Raw genomic sequence first — 10,000 nt, 5'->3', positions numbered from 1 at the left:
ACACACACACACACCTGGGCTGCCTTAACCAATCAGCCCAGGTGCTTAAAGGTGTGTGTTCCTCTCCACAGTTTGGGGCCGAGACTGGGAAACGCACACACCTAGAGTGTGAGTGAGTTTTTTTTTTTAGTTCTGTTTCATTTAGTTTCGTTTTGACCGAGCACTACACGATGGAGAAAGGGAACGTGCTGCTGAAAAGCAGGAGGAGCTGGTCTGCTGAGAAGCGGGGAACTTCTCCTGTCTTTGTTATTCTAGTTTGTGTTTTAATTAATAGTTGTGCCCGGAACCCATGAGGGGGGGGGGAGGGTGAAGGTGTTTAGTTTTTATTTTTGTTTATTTTGTTTCGTGTTTCTGTGGGTGCTCTCTCTTTCTCTCTCTCTATGATGCAGCAACCAGCGGTGTTTCCCAGAACTGCTGCGTCCCCCCTCCCAGGGGTGTCACGCTGGTGTGTGTGTGGCACTGTCCCACCCAGGGGGGTTAATCCTCACCACCGCTGCCCTGGTCGGGGGGGTGGGGGGGCGGCGGCGGGGCTGAGTTCAGGGTCCACTGTAAGGCGTATTGTGACTCACGTTTGTGAAACGCGCCACGCCGATGAGTTTGATTTGATGGGCAGGTCAGTACAGGCGGAGTTTGGCATGTTTGTTTTGAGTAAGAGCAGGCCGTAAATGATTAAGTCTGTCACGTTCTTCCCGCTTTGGTCTGTGGCGGACATGTTTTGGTTGTGGGGGAACTCCAGTTTGAGCCGTCAGGTTAATGGCACGCTGACCGCGGCTGTGTGAGGTGACGAGTCACTGGAGAATGTCCGGAAAACGTGGTGCCTGGCGAGGGCTCAGCGAGGCGGTGGCAGCAAAACGAAAGCTGCTCTGATTACCCAGAATCCATTGCACCTGCCAGAGTTCAATGGGGGGTCAGACATTAAATAAAAATTGGTTTCTTCTGGTGAGTTGAATGAAAATGTAACTACATACATGGCTTAATGTATGATGAGAGTGTATGGACTGCTGAACAATTTATTATTTTTTATTAGGGGGCATTCCAAATCAGTTTTGGCATGTGTACAGGAAATATGACGTCTGCAAACAAGCTTCCTGCAGATGAGCTGATGCTGAGGAGTTGTGGAAGCTGTTGGGGTCGCGTGTGGAAAACGAGCCGCTCTCTGCTTTCATTCCTGCAGTCTCACCTGCGTGAATATCAGCCCTGGCTGAACCACTAAACTGCTGTTACTGCGCCAGGTCTTTCCAGGAGGAAAAGCTGTTCAGAGCTCTTAATTATTCTGTTTGCAGTCAAGTGTCCTGAGCGAAATGCATTTATAAGTGCACTGTGTGGGTTTCTTTTCTTTTCTTTTCTGACTGGTAGCATATTCATGAACTGCTGTTTTGGGATTCTGGGTATTAGCCTTTCTCAGGGTTGAAGATGCTAGTAAAGAGGAAAGCTGGTTGTCGTAGTAATAGGAGTATAAATTCTAGTATTCGTAGTAATAGTATTAGGAGCAGTAGTATCAGTAGTAATAGTATTAGGAGCAGTAGTATCAGTAGTAATAGTATTAGGAGCAGTAGTATCAGTAGTAATAGTATTAGGAGCAGTAGTATCAGTAGTAATAGTATTAGGAGCAGTAGTATCAGTAGTAATAGTATTAGGAGCAGCAGTATCAGTAGTAATAGTATTAGGAGCAGTAGTATCAGTAGTAATAGTATTAGGAGCAGTAGTATCAGTAGTAATAGTATTAGGAGCAGTAGTATCAGTAGTAATAGTATTAGAGCAGTAGTATCAGTAGTAATAGTATTAGGAGCAGTAGTATCAGTAGTAATAGTATTAGGAGCAGTAGTATCAGTAGTAATAGGGGCGACATAGCTCAGGAGGTAAGACCGATTGTCTGGCAGCCGGAGGGTTGCCGGTTCAAACCCCGCTCTGGGCGTGTCGAAGTGTCCTTGAGCAAGACACCTAACCCCTAACCCCTAACTGCTCTGGCGAATGAGAGGCATCAATTGTAAAGCGCTTTGGATAAAAGCGCTATATAAATGCAGTCCATTTACCATTTAATAGTATTAGGAGCAGTAGTATCAGTAGTAATAGTATTAGGAGCAGTAGTATCAGTAGTAATAGTATTAGGAGCAGTAGTATCAGTAGTAATAGTATTAGGAGCAGTAGTATCAGTAGTAATAGTATTAGGAGCAGTAGTATCAGTAGTAATTGTATTAGGAGCAGTAGTATCAGTAGTAATAGTATTAGGAGCAGTAGTATCAGTAGTAATAGTATTAGGAGCAGTAGTATCAGTAGTAATTGTATTGAGGGCAGTAGTATATATGTCTTGTGTGTTTTTGTGTGTGTGTGTGTGTGTGTGTGTGTGTGTGTGTGTGTGTGTGTTTTTGTGTGCGTGCATGAAAGACAGAAACATTTTCTCCACCCTTTTTTTGTGCACGCCATTGTTTACCGTGGTCTGAATGGAAACCTCGGCTCGGACCGTCCGCTCTCTCTCTCTCTCTCTCTCTCTCTCTCTCTCTCTCTCTCTCTCTCTCTGACGGCCACGCGCTCGCTGTGTTTTTGGGAGGGGGCGCTCCGTGTGGCGGGTCGGGGGCTGGAGACGGAGAGAGGCGCGGGGGCCGGGCGTTTCGCTGGTGTGTCATCGTATCCCATCATTCTCGTCCCCTTCCCTCGGTTTCCTGCACGTTCATTCTGCAGCTATCTCTGCCTGCCCGGCTTCCTCCTGGCAGGTCCTCCTGGGACCGCTCCAGTATTTATATATTTCTGACATAATACGAAAATGACAAAAGTGTCTTGGATGACAAACACGTACTGCAGTGAAAATATTTTTAGAAGTATTATTATTATTTCATTTTTTGTAGTGTAGGTTACAGCATGGTATAATATTTCTGTATATGCACGTTAGGCAATATTTACAAGTGTATTTCATGCCAATAAAGCATTTTGAATGTGAATTAGATGGAGACAGTGATATCGACAGAGAGAGAGAGCGAGACAGAGATGCAGATACAGTTGATAGATAGTCATAGACAGAGAAAGAGATAGATGAAGAGAGAGACAGATAAAGGGACAGAGAGAGAGAGATGGGCACCAAGAGAGAGATAGATGGAGAGAGAGAGGGAGGGAGAGATTGCATGGCATTGCATCACTGTCCCCAGGCACACACTCTCGCTCTCTCTCTCTCTCTCTCTCTCTCGACTCTTCACTTCTCTTTCCGCATTGACGTGAACTCTCCATCAGCCCTTGCGGTTCAACTGACTCGTCAAACGTGCCTCTGGTTCGACCTAGTATTTGTCGCAGCCACTGACTATAACGAAGTCAGCTTGGTAACAGATGCTACTGAACATTGACAGTGCCTACACTCGCTGTGTCTGGAGTTCAGTCCAGCCTGAGTCTACAGAAAACGATAAAGAGTTTGTAGCGGTGGTCTGTCAGAGTTTATGCTTCATGTGTACAGCCCTTCACCATGCTTGTGAGGGGGGGGGGTTAGACTGAAGGGGAAGGGGAGGGGGATGGAGTGGGGGGGGTGGGTAGGGTCAGGTTGGGGTGGTGTGAGGCCCATGTGATTTTGCTGATGCGTGTTAGTGGGCCAGGCTGGTAGTAAGGTCATAAAGCAGAGGACAGAGTGCTGTGTGTGAGCGCTGGTCGTTGGGGAGATCAGCAGTTTGTGTTTTTAAGAGGAGAGGGACTGTTCAGCACGAGCGGGTTCCTCACTGTCGTCTGGAGCGCGCTCAGTCGCACGCGGGCTCAGACCCCCGCTCAACGCTGGTCTCAGGAGAAGACCTGCTGAAGACAAGCCGGGGGAATGAAGTGTCTGTTCAGTTGGTCAAGACTCATCCTTCTCTCCCTCTCTCTTTCCTTTCCTCCCTCCCTCCCTCCCTCCTGCAGACCCCCAGCGCCTGGGCTGATGAGTGTTCAGAGAAGAGGAGGAGCTCCCACAAGCGCTCGGCCTCCTGGGGCAGCACGGACCAGCTCAAAGAGGTCAGCCACGCCCTTACCCCCTCCCCTCCCCCCCCCCTCCCCATTGTCCCATTCAGGAGCGCCTCCCCGCCCGGGACGCCTCAGACGCTGGAGTCATTATCACATCCATCCTGGGCTGCAGTGAACCGTGAGCGCCCCTGTGTCAACTCACATTACACACTGCCTGCCCCCGACCCCTGACCCCTGACCCCTGACCCCTGACCCGCCAGCCCCCAGCCCTTTCTTGTCTCCGCTCACACACTTTTTGTTCTTGTACACAGAAGCTGATTAATGCAGTTATTCATTTACTCCACTCTTCCACTCTGTTGTTCCGTTTTAATATGAGAAAACGTTCAGATGAGATGGAGTGTTCAGGCATGAGGGAGTGTTTAGGTGTTCAGGTGTGTAGGCGGTGTTTGGGTGAGAGGGAGTGTTCAGGTATGAGGGAGTGTTTAGGTGTTCAGGTGTGTAGGCGGTGTTTGGGTGAGAATGAGTGTTCAGGTATGAGAGAGTGTTTAGGTGTTCAGGTGTGTAGGCGGTGTTTGGGTGAGAGGGAGTGTAGGAGGTGTTCAGGTGAGAGGGAGTGTTGGAGGTGTTTGGGTGTGAGGGAGTGTTGGAGGTGTTTGGGTGAGAGGGAGTGTTGGAGGTGTTTGGGTGTGAGGGAGTGTAGGAGGTGTTTAGGTGTTCAGGTGTGAGGGAGTGTTCAGATGTAAGGGAGTGTAGGAGGTGTTCAGGTGAGAGGGAGTGTAGGAGGTGTTTGGGTGTGAGGGAGTGTTGGAGGTGTTTGGGTGAGAGGGAGTGTAGGAGGTGTTTGGGTGTGAGGGAGTGTAGGAGGTGTTTGGGTGAGAGGAGTGTAGGAGGTGTTTGGGTGTGAGGGAGTGTTGGAGGTGTTTGGGTGAGAGGGAGTGTAGGAGGTGTTTGGGTGTGAGGGAGTGTAGGAGGTGTTTAGGTGTTCAGGTGAGAGGGAATGTAGGAGGTGTTAGGGTGAGAGGGAGTGTAGGAGGTGTTCAGGTGAGAGGGAGTGTTGGAGGTGTTTGGGTGTGAGGGAGTGTTGGAGGTGTTTGGGTGAGAGGGAGTGTAGGAGGTGTTTGGGTGTGAGGGAGTGTTGGAGGTGTTTGGGTGAGAGGGAGTGTAGGAGGTGTTTGGGTGTGAGGGAGTGTTGGAGGTGTTTGGGTGAGAGGGAGTGTAGGAGGTGTTTGGGTGTGAGGGAGTGTAGGAGGTGTTTAGGTGTTCAGGTGAGAGGGAATGTAGGAGGTGTTAGGGTGAGAGGGAGTGTAGGAGGTGTTCAGGTGAGAGGGAGTGTTGGAGGTGTTCGGGTGAGAGGGAGTGTAGGAGGTGTTTGGGTGAGAGGGAGTGTAGGAGGTGTTCAGGTGAGAGGGAGTGTAGGAGGTGTTCAGGTGAGAGGGAGTGTTAGAGGTGTTTGGGTGTGAGGGAGTGTAGGAGGTGTTTGGGTGTGAGGGAGTGTAGGAGGTGTTTAGGTGTTCAGGTGAGAGGGAATGTAGGAGGTGTTAGGGTGAGAGGGAGTGTAGGAGGTGTTTGGGTGAGAGGGAGTGTAGAGTGTGTTTAGTGTTCGGTGAGAGGAATGTAGTAGTGTATTAGGTGAGAGGGAGGTAGGAGGTGTTCAGGATGAGGAAGTGTTTAGGTGTTCAGGTGTGAGGGAGTGGGTTTCAGGGTGAGAGGGATGTAGTTCAGGTGGATGAGGAGTGTTTAGGTGTTCAGGTGTGTAGGAGGTGTTCAGGTGAGAGGGAGTGTAGGAGGTGTTAGGTGAGAGTGAGTGTGGAGGTGTTCAGGTGGAGGGAGTGTAGGAGGTGTTCAGGTGAGAGGGAGTGTAGGAGGTGTTCAGGTGAGAGGGAGTGTTGGAGGTGTTTAGGTGTTCAGGTGAGAGGGAGTGTAGGAGGTGTTCAGGTGAGAGGGAGTGTAGGAGGTGTTCAGGTGAGAGGGAGTGCAGGAGGTGTTCAGGTGAGAGGGAGTGTAGGAGGTGTTCAGGTGAGAGGGAGTGTTCAGGTGTGGGTATGCCTGGGCCTCGTGTCTCTGTGTGCTTGTTTATGCTGGTTTCTGTATGTGTGTGGGTGGCTGTGCTTATGAGATTAGAGGCTTTAATACTGAAGCTCGGTCTGAAACAATGAAATGGAGGAGCATTCAGCTGGAATTCAGCTGCCCTTTTATTTTAAATGGAACCATTCCTTCAGTCAAATCCTCTAGGAATGGAGAAGTATTTGTGTGACTCTGACTGAACCTCTCTCTCTGTTTTTCTTCTCTCCTTTCCTCTCTTCCTGTTTGTCCCCTCTACTCTCCCTCCTCTCCTCTCCTCCTGTTTGTCCCCTGTGCTCTCCCTCCTCTCCTCTCCTCTACACTCGTCCTCTTCTCTCCATCACCCCTCTCTCTCTCCCCTCTCCTCTCCTCTTCTCTCCTCCCCTCTTCCTCCTCCCCTCTCTCCCCCTCTCTCTCTCCCTCTCTCTTCCCTCCCTCTCCCATCTCTCATCCCTCTCTCCCTCTCTCCCTCTCTCTCCCCTCCCTCTCTCCCCCCTCTCTCTCCTCTCTCCCCTCTCTCTCCCCTCTCTCCCCATCTCTCACCTCTCTCCCCTCTCCCTCCCCCTCCTCCACTCTCTCCCTCTCCCCTCTCCCCTCCCTCTCTCCCCCCTCTCCCTCCTCTCTCCCCCCTCCCCCCCTCTCAGATCGCTAAGTTGCGGCAGCAGCTGCAGCGCAGTAAGCACAGCAGCCGTCACCATCGCGACAAGGAGCGCAAATCCCCCTTCAACGGCAACCATGCCGCCGTCAGCCAATCACAGGTGAGCTCGCGCCTCGTCCGCCTCTGGTAGGGCGAGGGAGATGCCGTTGTTGCCATGTAAGCGGTTGTTACGGCGACCTTGGATTTGCCGACCGCTCTTGCTTCGGGCGCGGTGGGGACTGGGGGGGTTTGTTTTGAATCCGGGAGCTGGTGGCCCAGCTGCTCTGTGGTGGTTTTTAGTGGAACGGTGTGTGCTGGGATAGCACTGACACTGCACTGCTTTTGTGTGGTGAATTGGGAGGTGTAATATATTGCTGAATTTTGGACGTCATGTTTTATTGATGCTGGGAAACTGGGTTTTGTGGAAGCACTGTGCTGCTGATGTGTGCTCTGCAGTGTGGTTGATTCAGTGTTGCTGAGGTGCATGTGCTGAGCGTGTATCTGTGATGTACTCCAGTGCCATTGATTCATTCAGTGTAGAATCAGGCACAAGACCAGCTGCTGCTGCCTGTGACCCTGACATCATATTCAGGCCTGGGATCATGCCTGCGTCAATCATACATGTGCACGTACACACACACACACACACTAGCACACACACACTAGCACGCACGCACGCACACACACACACACACACACTACGCACGCACGCACGCGCACACACACACACACACACTTGCAAATGCATGCATGCACACACACATACACACACATACAAACGCACACACACATGCACACGCAAACACACATGCACACACACACTAGCACGTACACACGCGCGCACACACACACACTTGCAAATACATGCACGCATGCACACACACAGACACACTTGCAAATACATGCACGCATGCACACACACATACACACACATACAAACGCACACGCACACACACTTGCAAATACATGCACGCATGCACACACACATACACACACATACAAACGCACACGCACGCACACACACACACACACACAAATGCACGCACGCACATACACACACACACAGATGCAGGAATTAATATACACACACAGAGATACAGACGTGTATATACACACACACAGATACAGACGTGTATATACACACACACAGATACAGACGTGTATATACACACACACAGATACAGACGTGTATATACACATATTGGTCAGCTAATGGACTTGCACCCATGGTTTCCTCTCTCATGTCATGTGCATTAGCCTGACACTTTGTTCAGTGTCTCCCTGGCTGAATTGCCGGTGTCTCTGTGCTGTGGGTGCACACTGTGTGTTGCTGAATTTGAGCACTAATGTTTCTTTCTGGCTGACACTATTTGTTTGGGTGTGTATTAGTGTGTTGAATGATTATACTGGTATACGTGTGTTTGAGTAGAAGAGTGGTGTGAGTGTGCGTGTGTGAGTGTGTGTATGTGTGTGCGTGTGTGAGTGTGTGTGTGTGTGCGTGTGTGTGTGAGTGTGTGTGTGTGTGTTCAGCGTGCGTCGTCTGTGGGCTGTGTGTTGTCTGTGCGTGTTGATGGAATTGTGTGTGTGAAAGCAAGTTGATTGCTTTATTAGAGGCAGTGTGCGTTGTAGTAACCTGTGCAATGTGATAAGTGATGTGCAGGTGCGTGTGTTCGTGTGTGAGTGTGCGTGTGAGTGTGCAGTGACTCTGTGTGTGCAATGGCTGTCTGTAGTCGTGTAGTGTGCTGTGTAGTGTGTAGCGTGCTTGTGAGTGTGAGTGTGTGCGTGTGTGTGTGGTGTGCGTGTGTGTGTGCGTGAGTGTGTGAGTGTGTGTATGTGTGCGTGTGTGTGGTGTTGTGCTGTGTGTATGTGTGTGCGTGTGAGTGTGTGAGTGTGCGTGTGTGAGTGTGTGTATGTGTGTGAGTGTGTGTGTGTGTGTGTGTGTGCGTGTGTGTGTGTGGCAGGCTCCAGCACCATCTGTCTCCCCCACGCAGTCCAGCTCCTCCACAGTGGCGCTCTGTGTTGCTCCTCCCTGCACGTTTGCACTGGACATATGGAGCCTGTGAACAGCACAACACCGCCTCTTCATCTGCCTTTTATTAGCAGGCCAACGGTGCTTTAATAAACCACCACATGCAGCACATGTGATATTATGGATTGTGCAGTGTGCAGTGTGCTCTCTGTAGTGTGCAGTGTGCCCCAGTGTCATGTGCTGTGGGGCAGTGTGCTCTCTTAGTGTGCAGTGTGCTTCTGTAGTGCCTGTCAGATGTGCTTCTGTGTGTGCAGGTGCTCTTTAGTGTGCAGTGGCTCTCTTAGTGTGCAGTGTGCTCTCTGTAGTGTGCAGTGTGCTCTCTGTGGTGTGCAGTGCGCTCTCTGTAGTGTGCAGTGCGCTCTCTGTAGTGTGCAGTGTGCTCTCTGTAGTGTGCAGTGTACTCTCTGTAGTGTGCAGTGTGCTGTCTGTAGTCTGTAGTGTGCTGTCTGTAGTGTGCAGTGTGCTCTCTAGTGTGCAGTGTGCTCTCTCTAGTGTGCAGTGTGCTCTCTGTAGTGTGCAGTGTGCTGTCTGTAGTGTGCAGTGTGCAGTGTGCTCTCTCTAGTGTGCAGTGTGCTCTCTGTAGTGTGCAGTGTGCTGTCTGTAGTGTGCAGTGTGCAGTCTGTAGTATGTAGTGTGCTATCTAGTGTGCAGTGTGCTTTCTGTAGTGTGTAGTGTGCTCTCTGTGGTGTGCAGTGTGCTCTCTGTAGTGTGCAGTGTGCTCTCTGTAGTGTGCAGTGTGCTCTCTGTAGTCTATGCAGTGTGCTGTGCTGCTGCAGAGCAGCTGTACACGCCGGAGCCCCAGGGCATGCTGGGTAAAGTCCCTGGCTCCTGTGCTCAGCTCATGAGAAAGCTTTTATGAGCCTGATTTATTCATCAGATTTTTCCTGGAGTGCAGAGCAGGGAAACCAGAGTTTTCCACAGAAACACACTCCACCAGCCAGCTCTGCTTCTGCATGCACTGCTCTCTCTCTTAAACACACACACACACACACACACGTGCACACACACACACACACACACACATACATACACATACAGGCACAAATACACACAGAAAAACACACGCACTCACCTGTGAAAATAAACTCTCCCCAGTAATACTTCACCCTGACAGACTCACACAAACACACTTTTTCCCCGGGGGCTTTTTGGGGGAAAATGCGTCCTTTCTGGGCGCTGGTCATTGGCTGAATGGGAGATCTTTATCTGCGGTCTGCAGTGAACAGGGCCCTCTCAGTGCTGCTGGGCCACTGCTGCTGGTTTCCTTCCTCTGGCTTTCCCCCTCAGCTCAGATCTGCATCTGCTCCACATTAACTCATAATCACAAGCAGCTGAGCCTGGAGCCTGGAGCCTGGAGCCTG

At 50.6% G+C, this 10,000-nt stretch overlaps 1 protein-coding gene across 1 annotated transcript in view; it reads left to right on the top strand.

Annotated features, from left to right (window-relative positions):
* Positions 1-10,000, top strand: part of LOC135240703 (protein FAM117B-like) — a 35,173-nt gene that overhangs the window by 16,534 nt on the left and 8,639 nt on the right. The window contains exons 3-4 of the mRNA XM_064310562.1: positions 3,871-3,963; positions 6,618-6,731. Of these exons, the coding sequence (XP_064166632.1) occupies positions 3,871-3,963; positions 6,618-6,731 (207 nt within the window). The remainder of the gene's footprint in view (positions 1-3,870; positions 3,964-6,617; positions 6,732-10,000) is intronic.

The sequence above is a fragment of the Anguilla rostrata genome, chromosome 15 (genome assembly GCF_018555375.3).
Source record: "Anguilla rostrata isolate EN2019 chromosome 15, ASM1855537v3, whole genome shotgun sequence".
Lineage (NCBI taxonomy): Eukaryota > Metazoa > Chordata > Actinopteri > Anguilliformes > Anguillidae > Anguilla > Anguilla rostrata.
The sequence above is the reverse complement of the archived record's forward strand: the minus strand, read 5'-3'. Positions and strand labels throughout refer to the sequence as shown.